At 52.2% G+C, this 24,082-nt stretch overlaps 1 protein-coding gene across 1 annotated transcript in view; it reads left to right on the top strand.

Annotated features, from left to right (window-relative positions):
* The first annotated feature begins 6,018 nt into the window (after window positions 1-6,018).
* PAXIP1 (PAX interacting protein 1) overlaps window positions 6,019-24,082 on the top strand; it is a 41,173-nt gene continuing 23,109 nt past the window's right edge. The window contains 5 exon segments of the mRNA XM_027538501.1: window positions 6,019-6,225; window positions 8,587-8,721; window positions 13,833-13,876; window positions 15,504-15,567; window positions 21,989-22,102. Of these exon segments, the coding sequence (XP_027394302.1) occupies window positions 6,145-6,225; window positions 8,587-8,721; window positions 13,833-13,876; window positions 15,504-15,567; window positions 21,989-22,102 (438 nt within the window). The 5' untranslated portion in view covers window positions 6,019-6,144.

Below are 24,082 nucleotides of genomic sequence, written 5' to 3' on the forward strand. Positions count from 1 at the left end.
CTCCGTCCTTTTTACATTGTCTCACTCTCCATGCAGTTGACAAGCACATGGAGCACTGTGGCCCAGGGCCTTTCTGGGGTCCCCTCTGGGCCTGGTGGCGGGGGTGAGTCCATGTGGATGCCCCAAGGCCGTAACAAGCGTGTTCTAACTCCTGGCCATGCCAGTGCTACCGGGTGCTTCCCATCAGATGGCCGCTACAATTCATAACGACCTTCATATACTTGGCATTTATTCTGTATTATTTCCTATTTACCCCTTATATCAAATAACCAATTACTATCTAAAACGGCCAACGTTTCTGTTACCCGCTCCATCTGAGAAGTTTGTCCCATCGATCCTGGCACACGAGGAGTGCTTCTCTAAAGCTCTGCTGCGTTTATTAATTCCACCACTGTCAGGCTTGTGCACCCAAATATTTGTTAGCTTTTCGAGGGCAGGCATAACATTTATCTGGAAGAAAAGACTTCTCAATGTTCCATCAGGTCTCCATGTCTGTTATGTAATTCAGATCATGGCTGAAGCAGCCTACTCACATTAGCATCACCTGAGAACGCGGATTTATAAAGGGATGGCTGCAAAGGTGGAGGCAGACGTGTGGGTGGCGGGGGAACCAAGGGTCAAAGGAATGAGGAAAGAAAGGAGAGCGGGGCCTCAGAGGAGGCAGCTGCATAGGTCACGTGACCTTGCCAGCAGCAGCCTGCCCAGAGGTCCAAGAAACACACACAGCAGTCTCCCTCTCTCCTGCCCTCTCAGCTGTGCCGGCTCCTCATTCAGCAGATTCAACTGGGAGCCTGTACTGTCACCCAGCGAGGTCGGCATCCTGGGTAGGGAACAAGGCCGCGGACGGGGTGCAGACCTGCGGGAGGAGGGGCGCTGGAGGCTGCTGCAGGCCTCTGACCAACGCCTGAGGCTAAGAGGACACCCACCCTTTCCCTGCAGCGCCGCCGACCCCCCAACTCAGCATGTGTCTACCAAGTGGCTAGGTGCAAGCATGGCTTTTTAAAATTATCTTTAATAAACTTTTTAAATGTTTTATTGTATTCTATTAGTATGATCTTAGTTTGTTAGAACTGTTTAGAAACTAAAGATTGCAGAAATTGGCAGAGTGCCGTCAATCCCATCTCCTTTTCCTGGATACCAGGAAGACCCAGTTTCCCAGCCTCCCCTGCCGGGTAGGCTGGGGTTACAAGACCTGGTTCTGGCCAGTGGAAGTGGGTGGACTGGGTGGTAGGCGGCTCTCCGCAGGCCTGGCGGCCAGGGAGCCTCCCGAGCAATGTTCTGCTTGCTTCCTCCCCTCTGGAGAGCAGGCAGGAAGTGGCTCCTAAACAGCAGCCTCGAGGAACGCCAACTGAGCAAGCCCCCAAGCCGTCAGAAGCATTCCGAGTCCTGAGTCCTGATCGGGTGGAGGCTGCACGTGCTGCCTGTCCTCTGGCCACGCCCCGACAGCGGTACCCTGGGCCCTGTGCACAGGGCGGTCGTTGTGTGGGCTGCCCTGGGCGTCCAGGCTTCTGTCCCTGGAGGCCAGCTATTCCCCTCCCCTCCAGTCAAGATGCCTCCGGGGGCACCACCGCCAGAGCCAGAATCAATGACGGAGTCCTGGTGATGAACACTCACTCTGTGCTCTGCACGCGGGCCTCGAGCTGGGAGCTGGGTGGCGCTAGTCCCTGACCTCGGAGCACGGAAGGAAGAGTGTAGGACCCGGCCCATGGGCTAACTGTGCAATGAGTTTACAGCCCTGAAACCGTCAAACTGGAAACAAAGGCATTCACAGAGTTGGTTATGTAAGTTATCAGATCAGATCAGATCAGTCGCTCAGTCGTGTCTGACTCTTTGCGACCCCATGAATCGCAGCACACCAGGCCTCCCTGTCCATCACCAACTCCCAGAGTTCACCCAGACTCACATCCATCGAGTCAGTGATGCCATCCAGCCATCTCATCCTCTGGCATCCCCTTCTCCTCCTGCCCCCAATCCCTCCCAGCATCAGAGTCTTTTCCAATGAGTCAACTCTTCGCATGAGGTGGCCAAAGTACTGGAGTTTCAGCTTTGGCATCATTCCTTCCAAAGAAATCCCAGAGCTGATCTCCTTCAGAATGGACTGGTTGGATCTCCTTGCAGTCCAAGGGACTCTCAAGAGTCTTCTCCAACACCACAGTTCAAAAGCATCAATTCTTTGGCACTCAGCCTTCTTCATAGTCCAACTCTCACATGCATACATGACCACAGGAAAAACCATAGCCTTGACTAGACGAACCTTTGTTGGCAAAGTAATGTCTCTGCTTTTGAAAATGCTATCTAGGTTGGTCATAACTTTCCTTCCAAGGAGCAAGCGTCTTCTAATTTCATGGCTGCAGTCACCATCTGCAGTGATTTTGGAGCCCAGAAAAATAAGGTCTGACACTGTTTCCACTGTTTCCCCATCTATTTCCCATGAAGTGATGGGACCAGATGCCATGATCTTAGTTTTCTGAATGTTGAGCTTTAAGCCAACTTTTTCACTCTCCACTTTCACTTTCATCAAGAGGCTTTTGAGTTCCTCTTCACTTTCTGCCATAAGGGTGGTGTCATCTGCATATCTGAGGTTATTGATATTTCTCCCGGCAATCTTGATTCCAGCTTGTGTTTCTTCCAGTCCAGCGTTTCTCATGATGTACTCTGCATATAAGTTTATTTAACAGGGTGACAATATACAGCCTTCACGTACTCCTTTTCCTATTTGGTATGTAAGTTAAGGTACATTTAAAAATGGAGCATTATGTATCCATTAAACGATGCAGATCTTTTATCTACTGACCTGGAAGGACCTTCTTGTTTCTGTTGTTTTTAGGCCAGCACCGTAATTTTTTTTCAGGGAAAAATGTATTTGTGTGAGACAGTGTTTGGAAGGATTTCAGTAACACTGCTTCCAGGATAGGATTTGAGATAATTTACTTTTTTCCCTGACTCATGTTCCCTAGTTTTTCTACACTGAACACATGACTTTTGGTGGCAGCTGTGCCTGTGGGTCGGCTGACTGACCGCTCCCATAAAGAAACACGTGTTTTTTGGCTCCCAGGTTCTCCTGTGAGAAAATGCTGGCTTGCTGATGCCTCTAACTTAAGTACTCCCTTTCATGAAAAGGTCAAATGTTGTAGTCTATAAACCCCAACTAGAGATTTACTAAAAGTTAACAGTACCTAAGTTTAAGGGGTTTGTGACTAGCTGAACTGAACATGACACCAAGACTGAGACTGTTGCATAGAATAGAAAGATATGCATTAAAAAAATTTGTAAATACTTAAATAACGGCCTTAAGTTCCTGCCAGTAAGTACAATTTGAGTTAAATATTCTCTACTTTCCATTTCCTAATTTCACACTTTTTTCTGCTAGCTTCAAGATACCCAATTTTGCAAAATAAAACATGAGAAATGTGTATTACCCTATTTATCAAATTAGTATTAAACAGGCTGTTTGTTCTCTGAAGGTTGATTACCAACAAAATGATCATGCTTTGAACTTAGTTGGGAGAAGCTGTAAATATATTAATGCTCAATGTCGCATTTGGGGTCATACATGTACCGAAGTTAAAGAAGTACAAAGCTTTTGTTAAATGAACTTATACTTCCTCAGAACATGCCTTATCCAGGTGAAGTCAGAATTCATCTAAAGAAGTTTCTTTTATAACTGGCAAAGCAGCAGTGCGCTACATACACCCTACTGCATGTTTTCTCTGTGCGCCACTGACCGGGACCCTCTTGATGTCGGTGAGATAAGGCCCAACGTGTACAACACTTACCTTGCACAGTTTAATGTTTAACAATCTCTTGACAGGTTGAGGATTTTAAATAACAGATTTCTTAGTTCCATAATTTGCCTTCTTGACTATCAGAAATCACAGTAGGGTAAAGTTGCCCTGCTGAATGTTACAAGTTCTTTTTTTAACTTACAAAATAAAATACCTGGTTGAGATATGCTTTAAGTCTTTTATTATAAAAATACATGCTTAGTTCCTGTTTAATGAAGGAAGAAAAAAGCTCGTAAGTTCTCTCACACAGGTCAATAAAAGGGGATGCCAATTTTGATTTGATATTTAGAACTAATTTATCTCTCCTACATTTTCTTAACAAAGAAGGTAAAATGCTACAATGCTGCTGCTAAGTCACTTCAGTCCTGTCGGACTCTGTGCCACCCCATAGACGGCAGCCCACCAGGCTCCCCCGTCCCTGGGATTCTCCAGGCAAGAACACTGGAGAGGGTTGCCATTTCCTTCTCCAATGCATGAAAGTGAAAAGTGAAAGTGAAGTTGCTCAGTCGTGTCCGACCCTTCGCGACCCCATGGACGGCAGCCTACCAGGCTCCTCTGTCCATGGGATTTTCCAGGCAAAAGTACTGGAGTGGGTTGCCATTGCCTTCTCCGAAATGTTACAATGGCCAATATCAAACTTATGCTTGGGTAGTCAAAAGGAGAACAGTATATTCTTACTCATTCAGGCAAGTACCCAATGTTTTTATTATTTGTAAAAACAAAAAAGTTAGCATCAGAACAGCGTTGTTTCAGACTATTCAATAGACAAATGAAAAAAGAGAAAACATCAAAATGATAAAACATAAGGATATTTAAAAGGCTTGGGCTTCCCAGGGGGCACAGCGGTGAAGAATCCGCCTGCCAATGCAGGAGACGCAGATTCCATCCCTGTGTCGGGAAGATCCTCTGGAGGAGGCAATGGCAACCCACTCCAGTATTCTTGTCTGGAGAATTCCATGGACAGGGGAGCCTGGCGGGCTACAGTCCATGGGGTGGCAAAGAGTCGGACATGACTGAGCCACTAACACACAATGTGCTTACTTTCTGCCCATACAAAAACCACTTATTACACACATAACGAGTGCACAGACAATCAAAGGCGTGTCTGCTGATTAAACAGAGCCAGTGTCCTGGGTACTGCCGTCCTGGTCAATGAACTAACCACAACTCACTTTCAGAACTTGTGTATGATCGCAGACTAAAAAGTGATAGCCTCAGAAATGAGGCTGCCACAGTCATTCTGAAAAGTTTTTTTTTTCCCCCGACCAATTCCATTAACATTTACTTCACGATAGAGAACGAGATGGCTGGAAGGCATCACCCACTCGATGGATATGAGTTTGAGTAAACTTGGGGAGTTGGTGATGGACAGGGAGGCCTGGCGTGCTGCGGTCCATGGGGTCGCAGAGTCGGACACGACTGAGCGACTGAACCGAACGGCTTTCCGCTTAGCAGGGAGCAGCAGCGGGCCTCCCTCACGTGCCTTTCCACCCCCAGGCCCCGGCCGCGGCGTAAGCCCCGGGGGACGCGGGGGTCCCGCCGGCCACCCGACTCCGCTCCCACCCTGCGCAGGTACGCCCGAGCGCGGCTCTCAGGGCGCCGCCCGATTACGTCACAGCGCGGGCGCGCGTCGCGCCAGGTGTCGTCAGCGGCGCCCGGAGTGAGGAGAGCGGGGCTGGTTCCGACCTCACAGGGTCCCCGGGCAGGAGCCGGCTCGGGCGATGGGGAGAAGCCCAGTGCCCGCCCGCGGGACCGGCGCGCCTCCAGCAGCCCGCGGCGCTCGGTCTCCGCCCTCCAGCCCGGGCCTCCTCCTCCCCCACCTCCACTCCGCTCCAGACCGTCACCTCAAGTCCCCGCTGGGCGGCTGCCGGCCGCGCTGCGCTCGCCCGGGCCCCGCCCCCGGCGCGCGCATGCGCAGCGCGTGCGGCCGCGCGGGCCGACGGGAGGGCCCGCCGCGCTGCTGTCCTCCCCGGGGCCGGCCCACTGCAGCCCGCCGGGGGGGGCGCGTCTCCCTGCGACCCCCGAGCTCCCCCAGGGGCGGCGGCCGCCCCGCGTCCTACGCTCCGCGGCGGGCGTCCCGTGCGCTGAGCAACCCCCGACCCCGGGGCCGCGGCGGAGGGCTCCGGGCGGCGCCGGCCGAGCGGCCCCCGGCCCTCGGCTCCCCCTCGACGGCCGGCGGGATGGTGCGGCCCACGGGACGCGCGCGGCTCCCGCGCTCCAGCGGCGCCGAGGGCGGGGGCGCCGAGGGTCCGACTTGTAGTGCGGGAGCCGGAGCCGTGCGCCGGCCGCGCCGTTGGGGAGCGGGCCCCGCGGGGCCGGGCGGGAGCCGCCTCTGCGGAGCCTCGGGGCCGCCGCGACCATGTCGGGCCAGGTGCCCCGCGTTCCCGAGGAGATGTTCAAGGAGGTCAAGTACTACGCGGTGGGCGACCTCGACCCGCAGGTACCCCGCCTCCACCCCGCCGCGTCCCCTCGCCCCCCCCGCGCGCGTCCGGGTCCCGGGGAGCCCGCGAGTCCGGCTGTGCGGAGAGCAAGGCTGGAGGGGACGGAGCGGGCACCGGGGTCTGCAGCCCCCGCGGGAGGGCACCCGGGGCTGGGGGGGACCCCAGGAGGGGACGTGGGGCGCGTCTGCGGGGTCCCGCGGCGGGCGCTGGGTGGGGGGCGCGTGCCCAGACTTGGAGGAAAGTGGGCACGTGGAGGGGGTCTTCGCGGAGAGCCCAGCGCCGGGTATCCCCGTTCCTTCTCCGTGGGGCGACCCGCCTGCCTGCGGTCGCGCGGCGCCTCGCCGGCTTGCCCCACCCCACCCCCTCTCTCCGCTCCTTCGTGGGCGGAGTCCGGACTGGGACACCCTCCCGCGGCAGCCCGGGCTGACGGGTGGGTCCGGGGTGGGACCTTCGACAGGGTGAAGCCAGTAGGGGCGCGGGTCCCGGGGTGCTCAGAGGACAGTTAGCCGCCCCCGGGTGGCAGCACCCCCCCCCCCCCCCGCCCCCCAGCTCGCAGGTCTGCAGCTCGGTCCTCTCTTGTCCTCTCCTAAAGTATTGCATCTGTTTGAATGTCAGAATTTTATGCTTCCACTGTAGGAATGAACTGTAGTTGGGTCTCTAGGTGTTCTCTTCCCTAAAGTTGTGTCTGTACAGTTACATCGCCTGGGTGTCGCCTTGGCTGAGTGCTGAGCGTGGAGAACTGAGGCCTGGGCCTCCCGAATAGAGACGGGGACTTAATAGATAAACTGGAGGCAGAAGATCTGCGGCAGGCTGATGGGTCTTGGCCTTCTTAGAGGCTTGTGAGTTGGTGTCCTAGTAACTAAATGCTCGGCAACCCCCAAGGTGGATCCTTTCTCTCCTCTAACTCTGAAGTAGAGGCTTTGACTTGGATAAACAGGTGGTGAGCTCAGAGAGGTGAAAGTAAGTGCCCGTAGCAGGGTGGAGGCTTCTCCCTTCCAGCCTGGGTGCTCTTTCCTCACTGCCTGCTGTCCCTCTCCCCTCTGCTGCCTATCCTCTGGTTCATTTTAAGACTTTGAACAGAACTGAAGCAAATATTACTTAAAACCTGGAGGAAGCTGAACTGGAGCCGTGCTTACTCAACTGTGAATCAAGTCTAAGGGCTTAAAAATGTCCTGCAGCCACTGAGGTCTGAAACTGTTTTCTGAAAGATGGTTGATTCTCTGAATCTTAAACTGTGGACTCCAGGAGCTCACTTGTGTCAGATGAACTTCTAGCTCACGACCACACAGGGCGCTCTCACCACCCGCAGCTTGCGGTGTGCTGCTCAGACCTGGCCAGGGGCCTCCACCTGCCCTCCAGCCTCTGTGCCTACCCGGCCTCCGTTTCCGCCCCCGTGTGCTCTGGGATCTTGTTGGCTCAGAGCTTTGCCCCCATCTCTGTCTACACAGATGGCTTTACTCGGATGGGACCCTGGTGTCCTCCTCGATGCGCTGCGTGTCCTCCTAAATCGTACAGTGGCACCAGAGGAAGCCGTGCCCTAAACTAAAACTTTCTTTCCCCTGTGAGCTCGTAGTGGTGCTTGGGAGCTGTGCTGTGGTGTCGCAGTTTCTTGCACACGCCCCCTCAGTCACCAAGTCTTGCTAATTCCCTTGCATCATCTTCCCGTCCAGTTCGGTAACCTGCCTCTTTCACCTGAGTTATCGCAGGTGCTTCTTAACGCCTGTCCTGCCTTCACTCCCGCAGTGTATACCTGTCCTTCCACTGGCGGCGGTCTTCCTGTTGTGTCTGATCGTGGTCTTCCCTGCTGACCGCCTGCCCCTCGGCCTCTCTTTCAGAAGACACTCTGTATTTTATCTTGGGGTAAAATACAAAGGCCCGGCATCTGTGCCACACCGTCGAGGGTCTGGTCTGTGTCCTGCCCAGCGTGTCGCATGCCGCCCTCTCCGCACACTGACTGTGTTTCTGTGTGGCCGACGCCTTTAAGTTCCTCGAGATGCGGCTCCTGTAGCGCCTCTTGCGGAATTTCTCCATTTATCAGAACTGCCTGTCCCCGCGCCTTTCTGTTGAGATGCTGTGTGTCCAGTGCTCGCCCTTCGTGCTCACCTTGTCAGTCAGTCCTTCTGTCTTCAAGAGGGACACTGTCCAGTACGTCGGTCGCAGGAGCTCTGTGCCTCCCTGTCAGTGAGTCAAGACTTGATGCGTTTTGTCGTCCCCGTAGGTTTCCTTGCAAATGACTCGGTGGCAGGTATTAATCCTCTGTGGAGAACGTGGTGGATGTTTATTAGAATTTTCACGGTTCATGATCACTGGTATGCGTTGAAATGCGGCGTGTTCCATTGTAACTTGTGTGCTTTTTGTAGGTTATTCAGCTTCTGAAAGCCGGGAAAGCGAAGGAAGTGTCGTACAACGCGCTCGCTTCGCACATCATCTCGGAAGATGGGGACAATCCGGAGGTGGGAGAGGCCCGCGAGGTCTTTGACTTGCCTGTCGTCAAGGTGGGTGGTAAATCGGCCGCGTTTTACACCCTTGGTCGTGTGTCTTGAAAGTGGTGCGCTGAAGTTTCTGTGCGGCTCTTCTCAGGCTGTTGGCTCAGGCTCCAGTCTGGGTGGGGAGCGCTTGCAGCACTCTGATGCCTCCGAGACCAGCCGGCAGAAGGCCCGGTCCTCCTCGTTACAGCTTGTGCACCTGCTACCGTGAGCCCGTTTGCCATGGGCTGGAAGTTCTCCAAGTCAAGAAAGCATGTCAAAGGCGGTGGACGTGCTGTCTTGACGCAGATGACGCTGGTGAATTCTGCTCGGAAGCTGGATTGACTCCCCAAGACACACCTGGAGCAGGGCTCCCTCGCACCCACAGCGGCCAGGGGCCCTGGTGTCCAGGCAGGCAGGTCTGCTGTTCGCTGTTTTCCGACAAGGGTCACGGTGGCCGCTGGTCTCATGGTCCCCCAGTAGCATCTGGTTGTTCCCTGTAGCTCTCGCTTCCACTGCCCAGCTTGAGAGCTGTGGGCCATTCGCTCTAGAAAGCGGATCGTGTGCCGGTGGCCAAAAGCTTGGAGCTTGTTGATCTGCGTCCTGTTGCTCTGTTGCTGCTGAGGGTCAAACCAACTGCTGTTAAATGCGGGTTTTTGAAATTTAGGTTTGTAATTTTGATCCTTCAGTTTCATATTAGGCATTTGTTTTGAAATGATTTTATTCCAGTTTTTTTCGTTTTTCTCTTTTTCACGCTGTTGCATGTGTTATTTTAAAATCACTATGGAGGTTACTGTAGCTTAATACCGAGAGCCTGGCAGTTGGGGCCGGGTGCTGTGGCGGGCAGCCTGCAGGCCGGCTTGCGCTGCGGCCGTCTGCCTCAGCAGCACGCAGGCCCTGAACACTGCCTCGCAGGTGCAAAAGCCCGCCTTGGGAGAGCGGGCCTGCAGGCAGGTCTGTCTCACAGGAGGGTCCTTGCCCGCCAGGCCCTCCCGCAGCTGCTGCGCGTCAGAACCACGCACGGTTGCTTTGCGGTGTTGAAGCACAGCAGTTGTTCTGGCTGGCCGTGTCTTTCTGCCTGGCCAGCGGGCTCACTCCACCTGGTCCTTCGTGAAGACTGATGTCACAGGTGTCTTGCCCGCTTCCCCTGTGCCGCCTTGGAATAGTGGACCTGCCTCTGGCACCAGGCACCCTGGGGCCCTGCTCTGCTTCCATCCTTCCGTGGCTGTGCAGACCGAACCACTTCTCCCCCATGGTAGCCTGCAGCCCGTTGTCAACGGTGGCTCCGGGTAGACTGTGTGGACTCTTCATGAGCCTTCAAAGGGCAGCCCCTTCGTAACAAATTTGGGGTGCCAGGGTCCTTGTCCCCAGCCCAGTTACAGCAGTGCTTCTCAAGTCTGACGACCCCATCAAGCCCCTTTTGTAGCAAATATTTTGTAGTACCCTCTTTATTACCCTGAAATGAAATTGTTATGTAAGATAATACGTATTATAAGTATACATATTACTATTTTTATACAAATGGCCCAAACGGGAGTGTAAACAAAAAAAGGGAGGCAGATGGCAGTAAGTCCGCATTTCAGTGTAGAGACCCTGGGGGGTGGGGGGGGGGGGTGGATCCTGGGGGACCTGGTCCTCTGTCCTGCCTACCAGCACCAGCTCTGAGGGGAGTGCGGGCTGGTGACTGGGCGCTGCTGAAGTCCTGAACCCATCAGCACATCCCTCCCAGAGGTCGCTTTCCCAGGAAGGGTGTCCACCACGCGGCTGCCCAGAAGTAGCCATCACGCAGTCGCAGCGCGGCCATCGTGTCCCAGTCGGCTGACCATGGCCCTGCGTCTCATCCCCTCTGCTGCCGGGCACGCTGCTCACTCTCCCTCTCAGTGCGCCAGCCTGCCTTTACCTCGTGGTTCACTGCGCTATCCAGGGCTGCAGTGTGGGGACGGGGTGGAGGAGTCTTCCAGAGCAGTGCAGCAGTCTGCGTTCACTCCAGGACAGCGCGGTAGACTCAGTCCTCGTCTGACCCGCTTGGTGTGCCGCCAGGCTGCTGGCTGCGCTCAGCTGAACGTGGGGCCTGGTGCCCAGGGCTCTAGAGCAGAGGCTCAGTAGTCGTGGCCCTGGGCTCTAAGAGTGGAGGCTCGGTGGTTGTGGCTCTGGGCTCTAGAGCGGAGGCTTGGTGGTCGTGGCTTTGGGCTCTAGAGCAGAGGCTCAGTAGTCATGGCCCTGGACTCTAGAGCGGGGGGTTCGGTGGTTGTGACTCTGGGCTCTATAGAGCGGAGGCTCGGTGGTCATGGCTCTGGGCTCTAGAGCAGAGGCTTAGTAGTCGTGGCTCTGGAGCGGAGGCTCAGTGGTCGTGGCTCTGGGCTCTGGAGCAGAGGCTCAGTGGTCGTGGCTCTGGGCTCTGGAGTGGAGGCTCGGTGGTCGTGGCTCTGGGCTCTGGAGCGGAGGCTTGGTGGTTGTGGCTCTGGGCTCTGGAGCGGAGGCTCAGTGGTTATGGCTCTGGGCTCAGTAGTCGTGGCTCCTGGGCTCTAGAGCGGAGGCTCGGTGGTCGTGGCTCTGGAGCGGAGGCTCAGTAGTCATGGTTCTGGGCTCTGGAGTGGAGGTTCAGTAGTCATGGCTCTGGGCTCAGTAGTCATGGCTCTGGGGTCTAGAGCAGAGATTCAGTAGTTGTGGCTCTAGGCTTAGTAGTCGTGGCTCTGAACTCTAGAGCAGAGGCTCAGTAGTGGTGGCTCTGGGCTCTGGAGCGGAGGTTCAGTAGTCGTAGCTCTGGGCTCTGGAGCAGAGGTTCAGTAGTCGTGGCTCTGGGCTCTAGAACAGAGACTTATTAGCCGTGGTTCTGGGTTCAGTAGTCGTGGCTCTGGGCTCAGTAGCCGTGGCTCCTAGGCTCGAGAGCGGAGGCTCAGTAGCCGTGGCTCTTGGGCTTTAGAGCGGAGGCTCAGTAGCCGTGGCTCCTGGACTCTAGAACGGAGCCTCAGTAGCCGTGGCTCTGGGCTCAGTAGTCGTGGCTCTGCTCAGTAGCCATGGCTCCTGGGCTCTAGAACGGAGGCTCAGTAGCCGTGGCTCTTGGGCTTTAAAGTGGAGGCTCGGTGGTCGTGGCTCTTGGCTCTGGAGCGGAGGCTCGGTAGGTGTGGCTCTTGGCTCTGGAGCAGAGGCTCAGTGGTCATGGCTCTGGGCTCAGTAGTTGTGGCTCTCGGCTCTGGAGCGGAGGCTCAGTGGTCATGGCTTTGGGCTCAGTAGTCGTGGCTCTCGGCTCTGGAGCGGAGGCTCAGTGGTCATGGCTCTGGGCTCAGTAGTCGTGGCTCCTGGGCTCTAGAGCAGAGGCTCGGTGGTCGTGGCTCTGGAGCAGAGGTTCAGTAGTCATGGCTCTGGGCTCTAGAGCGGAGGCTCAGTAGTCGTGGCTCTGGGCTCAGCAGTCGTGGCTCTGCTCAGTAGCCGTGGCTCCTGGGCTCTAGAGCGGAGCCTCAGTCATCGTGGTGCAGAGGCTTAGTTGCTTTGCAACATGTGGGATTGTCCTGGACCAGGGATCGAAACCATGTTTCCCGTGTTGGCAGGCAGATGCTTCACCACTGAGCCACCAGGGAAGCTTGGCACCAAGAGTTTTTAAACCTTTTGTTTTGTGGAAATGCTTTCCCCAGTGGCCTTGGAGGCCTCATTGAAAGCGTTAATTCTGCTGACTTGCAGTGGCTTTATTTTGTGTATTGTTGCTTGCTTTGGGGATAAACAGCTCCCTGTTACTGTGCTTTTCTAGCTCTCCACTTCTGCTTTGGTACGAGAGTGTTCTCCTCCTCAGCTGCAGTGTCTTATCTAGACTTACCTGGATGAGGGGGTCGAGGTGAGTCTGTTTATGATGACTTTGAAGCAGCCAGCCCAGCAGTCTCTCAGTGCACCTGTTCTTTCCCCTCCTGTAGCCGCCAGGGGCAGCTTTCCGGGTGACTGCTGTGGGCAGAGTGGTAAGGTGCCTGTCCCCGGTGCCAGCTCCTCTGGCCCGCCCATCTGAGTCACGTGTCAGGGTGTTGACCTGGTCTTCTGCCGTATCCTCCTGCCGTGGACCCAGGGCGGCTGGGGAACTGGTCTCAGGAAAGCCACCTGGCGCTCCACACGTGGTGGCCGCTGAGGGCTTTGGGGTCGCAGCTGAGATGCCGAATGGAGCGGGAGGCGGAGCCTGTTGGGGGTTCCTGGGGGGCCGGCTCCCTCCCCTGTCACTGGAGTCTCCCTAGGGCCAGAGTCACGGGCGATGTTACACACTCCTTCCTGCTTGGTGGCTCAGCCACAGAACCACAACTGGTTGTGGTGAAGTGGTGAAATCAGTGTGAAGTGACTCACTTCACAGATGTCACACATATGTAGACTTATGCTGAGGAATTGCTGATGTTGCCTGGCATAGAAGGAGAGGGCACTCGGATCTCTGAGGTTCTCTCAAGGTGTCTGTGGTATGTTAGACGTGAGTGTCACACAAGCAGCTGAGGTTTCTGGAGTCAGCCGGCTGCTGTGTGTTTTTCACAGTAATTCTGTGAAGCAGACCTACCAGGATAATGGTTAATGCGATTTTCAAAATTAAATGTCAAAGTAAGATGATTATTCAAAAATATAATTTACCCAAAAAGGTAGTAAGTAACGTGTTTTGCGGTTCACAGAAAGATCAGCAGACAGAAAGGCCTCATGTGATTTATAAACACTGTATCTCCTTGGCCTCCTGAAGAAAAACCCCAAAACTCCCACCTTTAGACCAGCCAGGACTCCGGACTCTAGAGGAGACTTGGAGGGGCCATGTGTGCCTGGCACGTGGGTAGGGTAAGCCTCCAGTTGTGAAGACAGCTTCTAGCTGGATGAGAGGCTTAGGCAGCAGCCCAGAGAGTAGGACACACCTGGAGCGACTGAGCAAGTGTGGAAACCTGGGATAGATGCTTCTGTATATATAAGCTTTTAAAGAGCCGGTAGCGTTTCATTCCACGGGTGGGCTTTTCCCCTTGGGGACTAATAGCTAATATTTGACCCTGATGCTTGAAAGCTGGGACTGTAGTCTGGATGCTGTACCACTGGTGATAACAAAGCCTTTCATCTCCAGGAGCAGCACTGGGCGCATGGTGGCGTTTTGAATGTGAACCGGAACTGTGTTTTGATTTGCACTTTGTTTTCTTTTTCAGCCTTCTTGGGTGATCTTGTCCGTTCAGTGTGGAGCTCTTCTCCCGTATCCTTTTTGGGGAAGGAGGGAGGGAGGGGGTGACTCTGGGTCCAAGACTCAAGCAAGCCTCACTTCCTGCGCTGACGTGTGAGTCGGGAGGTCGTGTGTGTCCTGCTCTGTCCCTTCCGTATCCAGGCGTCTGTTCTGATCCTTGTCGTTCCCCCTGGGGGCGAGGGGCCAGCTGTGTGGAGGCAGCTGTAGCCTGGGCCCGAGGCACAAGTTCTCGTTCCACAAATTGGCTTTAGGACCCAGGCAGTCTGGACCTCAGTTCTGTTGTCTTTGGAACAGATGGCTTCTGTGGTCTGGTTAGATGGACTGTTTGTAAAATTCTCAGTCTCTATGAACCCAGTCACGAACTATTTGAAGAATAGATGGGCAAAGAGAACATCAGGACAGTTTTAGTTTTATATCATGCAGTGTTGTTATTTTTATTACGTTGGATGGAAATACATTAATCCATTTCTACGTTAATTCCACCCTTAATGTGAAGTGTCTGCTTGGGGCCTAGTTCTGCAGACAGGGCCGTCAGGCCCGCGTTCCTGCCCTGGGGGCTGCCCTGCACTGCGAGTTTCCCTAGTGTGACTGGAACACAGACACACACTGCCTCCCACACGCACACGCACAGCAGGCAGAGGGTCGCCAGGACTGCATTTCTGCGCCCAGGAAGCTGCCCCTGCGTTGCGTGCTGACTCAGCACGCAGAAGTAACGCTGTAACTCATTCGAGGTCCAGACACTCCAGATTCCTTAAAAAGTCATGTTAGCTTTGAACAGACTGCGAAGTTCAGGCCCTGGAGGTCATGTCTGCTGACAGAGGCCTGTGCCCGGGGCTGCATGCTGTGAGCGCTCAAAGAATATGTTGATGGAGGGTTTTGTTTTTTTTTTAATATTTATTTATTTATTTGGCTGTGCTGGGTCTTTGTTCCAGCACACAGGATCTTTAGTTGTGGCATGTGGGATCTAGTTCCCTGACCAGGGATCGAACCCGGGGCCCCTGCATTGAGAACGCGAGTCTCAGCACTGGACCGCCAGGGAAGTCCCAGGTGATGGAGTTGTAAGAGCCAGAGCTTCAGGATTGGGACGGACCTTGGCAATTACATACATATGCTAATCCTTGCTTTAGTGAAGGGAAAGCTGAAGCTCAGAGTTGTCTTGCCCAAGTTCACAGAGTATGATGGTGCTAAAACTAGAACTTGGGTTCTTTTATGAAAGGTTCTTCTAGGTAACAGGAGTAATCATGCTAAAATAAGCTCAAGACTTCCAGTGTTCTTTTGGGATAATGCCGGGCCACATGTGGCTGTGTGTGTGTGTGTGTGTGTGTGTGTGTATCTGTGTGTGTGTGTGTCTGTGTGTGTGTGTGTGTCTGTATGTGTCTGTGTGTGTCTTTGTGTGTGTGTGTGTGTGTCTCTGTGTGTGTATATCTGTGTGTGTGTGTGTGTCTGTGTGTAGTTGGGTGCTTTTCCCGCCTGCCCTGTGCTCTTCTTTGGCCAGCTTAAGTCTGCCTCTCTGCTAAAGGGATTGAGTGGGAAGCAGAAGGTGGGTGGTGTCCGACGGGCGGGTCGGAGCTGTCTCTTAGTGGAGTAGAGATTGCACTGGTCTCGTCATTTCATTGGACTCTTAATATGTGTGCAACAGAGTAAATGGTTTTTCTCCAGAGTCGTGTCAGATTTTTTTTGGAATCACAGCCTGCCTCTCTCAGGTAAGTGTGGCACAGTTCCTCTTGTGTTATTTACGTAACAGTTCTGAATTTTTGTATGATTGGACATATGTTGTATTTGTAAACCAGTGTTGCTTAACTAAACTCCATATTCAGTATGAGCTTACAACAATTATTTAAGCATTCATACCCAATCTTAAGATTCAAAGCTTTAATGGTCTTTCTAAAGAAAATGGTCTTTCTAATCTAAAGAATTACAGAGATTTAAAACTTGAGTATGAAAACATGTTAAAAGTGAAATTAAAAGGTGACAAGGAGACTCCATTCAGAAATAAAAGCAGAGTTTTTTGTCGTAAGAGGCTCATGCAGACCAGTGAAATGTTTCTATGAAGAGGAATTTCAGTAAGTACAGCAGAACATTCGATGCACTTTGTGTGCCCGTTAACAGCACTGAGGTAAGACTGTCTGCATTGCAAATGTGCGGCAGTGTGTTCAGTGGTGGCCGAGCTGTGGCCAGGCTTCCCCACCCCCACAGGAGTGCACATCGGTGAGCAGTTTTCTAGAAAAGTCGGGCCATGTCAGAGCCGGAGGAGACTCTGTTGTTTTCCTTGCAGGTCTCATGTGTTTAGACGTTTATCCCAAATTGATAGAGATAACGGCAGATTGATGCATAAAGGCAGCATTATTTATGAGAGGGTAAAATTGGAAATAAGCAGATCATCCACGATTTGGAAATGTTTAAGAAACTATTCTGGTCCATTATTAATACATAATAATCTAGCTATCTAGCCAGTTTTGAATTTTGTTTTATAAACGTATGCAGACATATGGGTAATTTTTTAAATGGGGGACAAAGCAGGATATAACATAGTTATGTACAGTATTACATCAACGAAATAAAATATGTAAGAAATATCCGGGAAAAAAGAAACATCTGAAGGGGGACCAAGACATTGGCATTGATGGATTTTGGAGCGGTGCGTGTTCAGTGTCGTTCCGTCCCGGTCTGTCCTCTCAGTCCCTAGCCGGAAACCCTCAGTCTGTAAACAGCTTTTATGAAAAGTCAGGCTGGTGGTGTTCGAGCTTCCTCGGGGTCAGGCGTAGCCACTGGGCAGGAGGAGGCTTGGTTAGCCCGATCTGTTTCTGTAGCGTGAGGACCTCATTCCGTCTGAGGCTCTTATCATGACACTTCGGGTCTCCCCATCTCTGAGGAGACCTTCGAGAACAGGGTGTCCAGGATGTTAGGTGAGACTAAAAGGACTTTGATTAGAATCCTGCCTTCTTACAGCTTTGTGACAGAAGGCTGGAACCGGGTAACATCAGTTTAATACCCTGGATTATCAGACAGACTCAGCTTTTTGTACAGGTGGTGTCCCCACAACCCCTTCTCTGCCCAGACAGTATGTCGAGTGATTTTGTGTTTTTTGTAAATTCTGGAAGTTCTTTAAAATTATAAAATCCTCTCTTTTTTGTTTTTGCTATTTCGATTTAATAGAGATCCTTGAAAAGTTGGCTTTTTTCCTTAAGAATAGAAATTTTGTTGGTATTTGTGTTTTTCAGTGTTTTTCACATCTTTGTAATAAATGTAAATTTATATGATGATGATTTTTAAAATTGGCTAAAATGGAAACCTTTTTAAAATGGGTACTGTGGTTGCATGCAATTTTTATTGTTTTCTTTATACTTCTCTGTATGTTCCAAATTTATAATAAGCATCAGGAAAGTTTTTAAAATGAAAACATTTTATTATTATTACTCCTCATGCGTAAACAATATACTGTGGCTAAAATGTAAAATTTGCATTTAATTATATTTGTACTGATTGGATCTCTGGATTCATGATTCAGAGCCCACTGTCCAGACAAGAGAGGAAGAAGCTGAGGCAGGGAGTCCTGTGGCTGTTTTCAAGGGTCAAGGTCATAGTGACATGGTCTTTAGCAGGCCTGACTTGGAAAAATAAATAAGATTATTCATTGATTAGAATATGAGCACTGCGAATATGAGGCGATTACAGGGTTTTAAATCAAGGATCTGAGTTTGACACCGGAGAGCCTTCTAGTCTTGGAGAAATAGAGATGCAGTTACGTTTGACAAAGGTTTTGGCATATGCAGCGGGTTATACATAGTCAGTACACTTGGTGTGTGAGGGTCGGTGCGCGTGGCTGGGCCGCAGGGGTCACCTGTGAGCTTAGAGAAGGCGGGGCCGTGTGGATGGCAGGGTCCGGACGGCCCTGGTGGACGTGGAGAGGTCTGCGAGGCCTGCGAGGCCAGGGCACAGCGGGTGGAGTGGGTGGAGCTGGAGGGGAGAGGAGAGGGGAGGTGGGGGCTCCGAGCACTGTGAGGGCGCCGGCCTCAGAGGCCTCAGCGGGGCTGCCTGCTGGGGTGGAGAGGAGACGGGGCGGAAACCTGGGTGCGGGAGGGAGCTCCACGAGGTGCCGGCTTCCCTCCTTAGTGCCTTACGTATTTAGTCTTGAGTGCAGATGTTTACATAAGGACGTTTGGAAAATACAGGGAGAGAGCAAACAAGTTAAAAATCACTTGCATTCCTGTAGGTGAAACTGATCTGAGAGCCCTGAGCAGGAACAGTGGGCGGGGTAGGGATGGGGTGAGACGGGCGCTGGAACCCAGGTTAGCACCGTGTCCCTGAAGACAGCGTAGACCTGAGGAGTGGGTGGACGGAGTTGGAGGGTCTCCGTAAGGAAAGGCGGGGGCGCAGAGGAAGAGGAGCCGACCGATGCTCACAGTGGGCCTCTGGTGGGTGTTCCATAGAAGGGCACGGCCGCGTGATTTCCTTTCCCAAGTTAGGAGCATAGCTGGGCCTGGGCTTCAGAGGGGAAGAGATGAAGTCAGCCTGAAACCCAGTACTGTCCAAGCGCAGGGACCTGGGACATGCGTGGAGGCTGAGAAGTGCATCCTTGCAGAGGAGGGTGGAGGGAGGCGCAGGCTCAGGAAGACACCCTTGAGTGGGGAGACAGGAGGCTTCAGAGTGAGCAGAGATGCTAGCGGGGGCGGGCGGGGCAGCTCTAGGAGCCAGGGGGTCAGGCCCCACGAGGTTTCATCGCTGGGGCCAGTGGGGGCACGCGGAATGTCAGCTTGAGTCCCTCTGCCCGGCTCAGTGCTGCGGGCAGGGGGCTGGCTGTGGCTGCATGCGGGCTTGGCCTGCATGCACCTCCAGCTCTGGGTTGAGAAAGCTACAGGTGAGGTCAGCGTGGGGGAGAGCGGGGACCCCGGGAAGAACCTGAGAGGCAGCTGGGGTTGACGGGCGGGTGTCAGGGAGGTGGCCCAGCCGGCCGGGGGCTTTCCAGGTGTGCACTTCACCGCGGGGGGTGGCTGGGGCCCTGGTGGACAAAACAGCGGATTTAGCGAGATGGCTGACAAGGGTTTTATGGCCCTGAAGCAGATTGATCAGGTGTGCTGTTCAGACCCCAGACCCTTCGTGCGACCTTCACTGTGATGGAAGTGGTTTTTGTGGGTCCATCGCTCACTGCACTTGCTCTCACCGTCCGTCATTCGTGGCGAAGGCAGCTCTGCTTCATCAGAGTCGATGGCTCAGCCAAGAGTGAGGAAAGCTCAAAGCACGCTGGGGACACTAACTCTGGCTGCTGACACTCGCTCGCTCAGTTGTGAGATGGATACCAAGTGTCTGTCCAGCATGCAGCTGCAGGACCCGCCCACCACGCCTGTGCGGGTGCTTTGTGAGGCGGGAGACAGGTTCCCCTCAGGTGGGGACACAGGGTGTGGGTGGCACCGGGGTAGGGGCAGCGTGGGTAACCTGCCCAAGCAGCCTCTGCAGCACGGGCACATGCAGGCGGGCAGGCGGGGCTGCACCACGGGCACACGCACACGCAGGCGGGCAGGCGGGCTCCGCCGCCGCGGAGGGACTGTTGTTGGCGGTTCTCAGTGACCTTCTGTCTTTTCCCGTCAGGGTGTTGAGATGCTGGAGCTCTTGTTGGAGGCTTCCAGAGCGCTCCAGGGAGAGGTAGGGAAGGGCGCTTGTGCCGGCAGAAGTTGGGAAGCACAGACATCACCCGCCTTCTCCCGAGCCGGTGTTGACGCAGGCTGCGGCCGCGGTTGTCGTGTGCTGGGTAGGTGGTGGGCAGGTCCCTGTGTGTGAGAGCCTGCCAGGGCCTGACTGCACTCTGGGAGGCCCTTTCCATCTGTATCTCAATCAACAAAGAATTTCTTGACTGCCTACCCTGTGCCTCGCACTGTACTAGGCCCCAGCCGAGGTTCTGAGGTCAGGACAGGCCTCGCACCCGAGGCGCTCCTCCCTGGTCGGCGGGCTGAGAGCTCGTGCGCAAGAGGGACGAAGAGGGGCTCACGGAGCTGCACCCCAGGAGTGTCTCGGCTGGAGGCCTGGAGAGGGGGCCGTCCTGGTGCAGAGGGAGGCCTTTCCCCGCGGGGGCGCAGCGAGAAGCACCCTCTACTCAGGGCGGAGGGGGCTCAGTGCCCCTTGGGGGCAGCTTGCTGCGGGAGTGCAGGGGCCAGGGGCGCTGAGCTGAGAGGGTAGTGGCCCAGGGTCAGGGCCAGCTGCCTGGGCGGGGGTGCAGCGAGGGGGCAGCCGCGCACAGGTCGGGGTGGAGGTGGGGTGCCCGAGACACTCTGGAAGCGCTCAGATCTGAGCCCGATGGGTCGAGGAGACGTCCAGGCTCTTTTAGCTGAGCTGATAGATTACTTTAGGAAGATTGCTGTTTTAAAAAAGAAGAGCATTTTTTTCCCCAGTTATAAATGCTTTTGAAAATTTGGAAAATACAGAAAAGTATAAAAATGAAAATTAAAATGTCCCCATGACCCCGTCACCACTAGGTAGCTATTGTTAGCAGTTTCGTGTGGAAAGAGCATTCTCCATCACACTGGTAGAGATTCATTGGACGAGCTGGTGCAGATATGTTCACGTCACTTAATGCGAACGCAGGTTGATGAAGACTGATTCCAGGAAGTTTTCCAAGTTGATACAAGTTAGAGTTTGGGGGCTTGGTCCATGCAGGGCCTCGCCTCCCCCATGCAGCGTTCTTTCAACAGCAGCTTGCTGTGCTCTGTTGAAACCCAGCCAGGGTCCAGGCCGTAGGCTGGAGGACTAGTCAGTGAACTAAAAATAATAAAGCCACGTCTAGATTGGGGTTTTTATTTCATTTGTAATAAAGATTATATAACGATTTATTAGAGTTGTATGTTTTATCATGTAATTAAATCTCACCACCAAATGCTGCAGGATATGTTTTTGTGGAAGTCACTATTAAAAATAACACCTTCTGATCAAGTTTCCTGAAATGTGTCACTGACTAAAGACATACAAAATAATGATTTTAAGGTGACTTTGTAAAATTAATGTGTTCTTGTTAGTATTCACAGAGTAGTATGGAATGCAAAATAATTTCTAGAAATATTTGTAAAATAGAGAGTAGATACAGGATGTTAGATTTTCGGCAATCTGAATAATGACAGTTAAAAAGAAAAAATTTTGTTAAACTTAAAAAAAATTAGCTTGAGACAAAGTTCAGAATTCTTAACTATAATTCACAATTTATAGTAAGTTACCTAAAATTGACTTCAGTGATTATCTTAGAATTAACACCTTTGTTTTCCTTAAATGTTTCTTTTGACTTTCAGATGATAAAGTTTTATTTTTTAGAAATTGTTTTTAGTAGGACCTGCCCTTAGCGAAGCAGTCTAGAGCAGTGGGAAGCACAGTTTGGAGTCAGACCTGGGCTTAGGCAGACCTAGGTTTTACAGTGATCAGCACTGACTTCTGTGAGTTCGTGCGTCCTCTGCTGGGTCACAGGGACGAGGAGCCCTTGGCACAGTTCCTGGCACATAGTAGGCAGGCAATAAATGGAGCTGTTGGTTCTGGAGTGAAAGCCTCTGTCACAGCATAAGCCATCGCATCTGCGTCTCAGCTTCATCACTTGCGTGCGCAAGCATAGGAATTACGCCTTTTATGCTTGCCTCATTTTCTGTGTGCTTGGTAATTATGTTTTCCCCTGAGCTTATACGCCACTGTATTTTTGTCTTTTATTTTTAATTCATTTCATAATAAGCATTTATTTGTTATCCATTAATTCTTAAGGAATCCTTTGAATATGATCTTTATACTACTGTATTGAAACATGTTAAAAAATGACTGAGTTGGAAGATGGAGTGTGGGGTACTAGTTCTGTTTCCCTGTCATCTCGGTATGTAATGAAGTAATCCTCCACTCAGCCCCTAGAGTGTAGACGTAAGTATTTTTTAGTTTATTTGGTGACAAGGCAAAAAAGGTGATGTTTATAAAACTTAAGATAGAAGTAAAAGTTTACTGTAACAAGCACATAGCTGAAAGCTCATCTGTTTTTCCCACTAATATGCTTGGGTTAATGACATTTAAGAAGGAAAAAAGTAGATGAGCACAGTGGTTATGATGTCACATAAAGTGGGCAGGCAAGTCGGTGAGTGTGATGGAAGCGTGATTTCTGGTTCCCACCAGGTGTCGCCTGAGGACCGAAGCGCCCTGTGGGCGATGCTCACCTTCCACGGGGGCGGCTGCCAGCTGAACCTCAACAGGAAGTGCACGCACCTGGTTGTTCCCGAGCCAAAGGGGGTAAGCGACCCATGTACGTTCTCCTTTTAAATGTCTTCTAAGCATTTCCAGTCATCGCATGTCTTCTTTGAACTTCTTTTAAATTAACTGGATTCTGTTTGCAAAAGTTGATAATGTGAGTTTATGTCACTTGTAAAACAGCTTTATTCCACAATGGATGGGAGATGACGAATTTTACTTTGAACCGGATGTGACTTTTAAATACAAAGAAATTTGGGTTTATTTCATGGTGAAGATTGGACAGATTTTTTAATCTTTAGGTTTCCTTTCACATCGACTAAAACTTCAATTTTGTGAAAATGTGTGTTAGTGCTCTTTACAATTTTTACAAAGGGTCGTACTGAGTATAATTAAAACATGCATTTGGAGCAGTTCTCAGTGTACTATCCTTCTTAATAACCTGGAATATTTAAGCGGTGTTTATCTGCTCGAGCCCAGGGCTCTTCTCTAAGCACGGGTGGGGCCGTGGGGATTGAGGTTCCCGAGTGGGGTGCAGGTCAGCAGCGCAGCCCCGCAGGACGTGTTAGGGCTGCAGGCTGGCCTCCCGCCCACCCCAGACCGAGCGAAACAGGACCTGCTGGGGTGAGGAACCCGGGGCTTCTGCTGCACCCCCACATGAAGTGCGAGAACTGCTCTCATGTGGAGGCCGAGCTTTTTTCCTCCCGTGGACAGTTATTTAGAACTAAGTATAGTGTATTCATAGTAGGAAGGTCTTTTGACAAGTTGATGTTCCCATGTCTGTCGTTACCTCCATATTTTTTATTGCCTTCAGTCTGAATCAACACCACGTGTGTCTCCCCCGAGTGCACTGACTCACTGAGTGGGAGGTGGGCGTGCGGGTCTGGGGTGAAGGGGGTGTGGAAGCTGAGAGACCCACCTGCCAGGAGGGGCCCTTTCCCTGGACCCTGGGAAGCAGGGCAGCCTGTGGATGTGTACCGTTCAGAGTGCTCATTCTCTGACGAGAAAGTGAGCTGTGAGCTGGTGAGTGTGCTTTAGCTTAGTAAGGCACATAATCCAAGGAGAAGCTCTGAAAATTTGGGGCGAATCTTAAAGTCTACTTAAGTAAAAAGTTGTATCTTACATGACAATTTAAGAGATAAGTAGTATGCTTTGATTAAAGAGTATAGGGTTTTTTTTTTCATCAACTGGTTTATAGCTGAAAATAAGTCCTTTGATTTTAGGTAGCTAGTTTAAGGGGAATGAAATGTTTATAAGTTTTAAAACTATGAGAGAATACTTGTAAAAGGTCACATTACAGTTGGAGGCAGTATATGAATCGAGTGGATTTGTCAGACCAGCTGAAAGTGAAAGTCGCTCAGTTGTGTCCATGGAATCCTCCAGGCCAGAATACTGGACTGGGTAGCTTTCCCTTCTCCAGGGTATCTTCTCAACCCAGGGACCAAACCCAGGTCTCCTGCATTGCAGGTGGATTCTTTACCAGCTGAGCCACAAGGGAAGCCGAAGCATACTGGAGTGGGTAGCCTATGCATTCTCCAGGGGATCTTCCCGACCCAGGAATCGAACCGGGGTCTCCTGCATTGCAGGTGGATTCTTTACCAACTGAGCTAGCTGAGTATATACACAAAACTAAATGGCACTTTTAATTTTTTTCATTTTTGATCAATTTATGTAGAAAATACATAAATGGCATGATGAAACTTTTCTGTATTCTTGAATTTTTAAAATGTATTAAATTGAGATGAATGGAGGAATTTAATAACGGCCAAAACACAGGGTATGTTGCTCAGTGTTTGGCGGAGGGAGCCGGTTTCCGGGTGTACATGCTACACTCCACTGAAGGCGGAAGGCGGAGCTGGGGAGGGTCCTCGGGTCCTCCAGCCCGCCCCTGGCCCTGGCGTGCAGCCGGAAGTGGGTATAGTTTATGGCCCCAAATATGTGTTTTCTGGAGAATGGCTGTTAGCCGAGGCTTTAGCACAGGAGGGTCGGAATCTGTCGGTTCACCGAGCCACGTTTACGAAC

This window comes from Bos indicus x Bos taurus, chromosome 4, assembly GCF_003369695.1.
Source record: "Bos indicus x Bos taurus breed Angus x Brahman F1 hybrid chromosome 4, Bos_hybrid_MaternalHap_v2.0, whole genome shotgun sequence".
NCBI classification, from domain to species: Eukaryota; Metazoa; Chordata; class Mammalia; order Artiodactyla; family Bovidae; genus Bos; species Bos indicus x Bos taurus.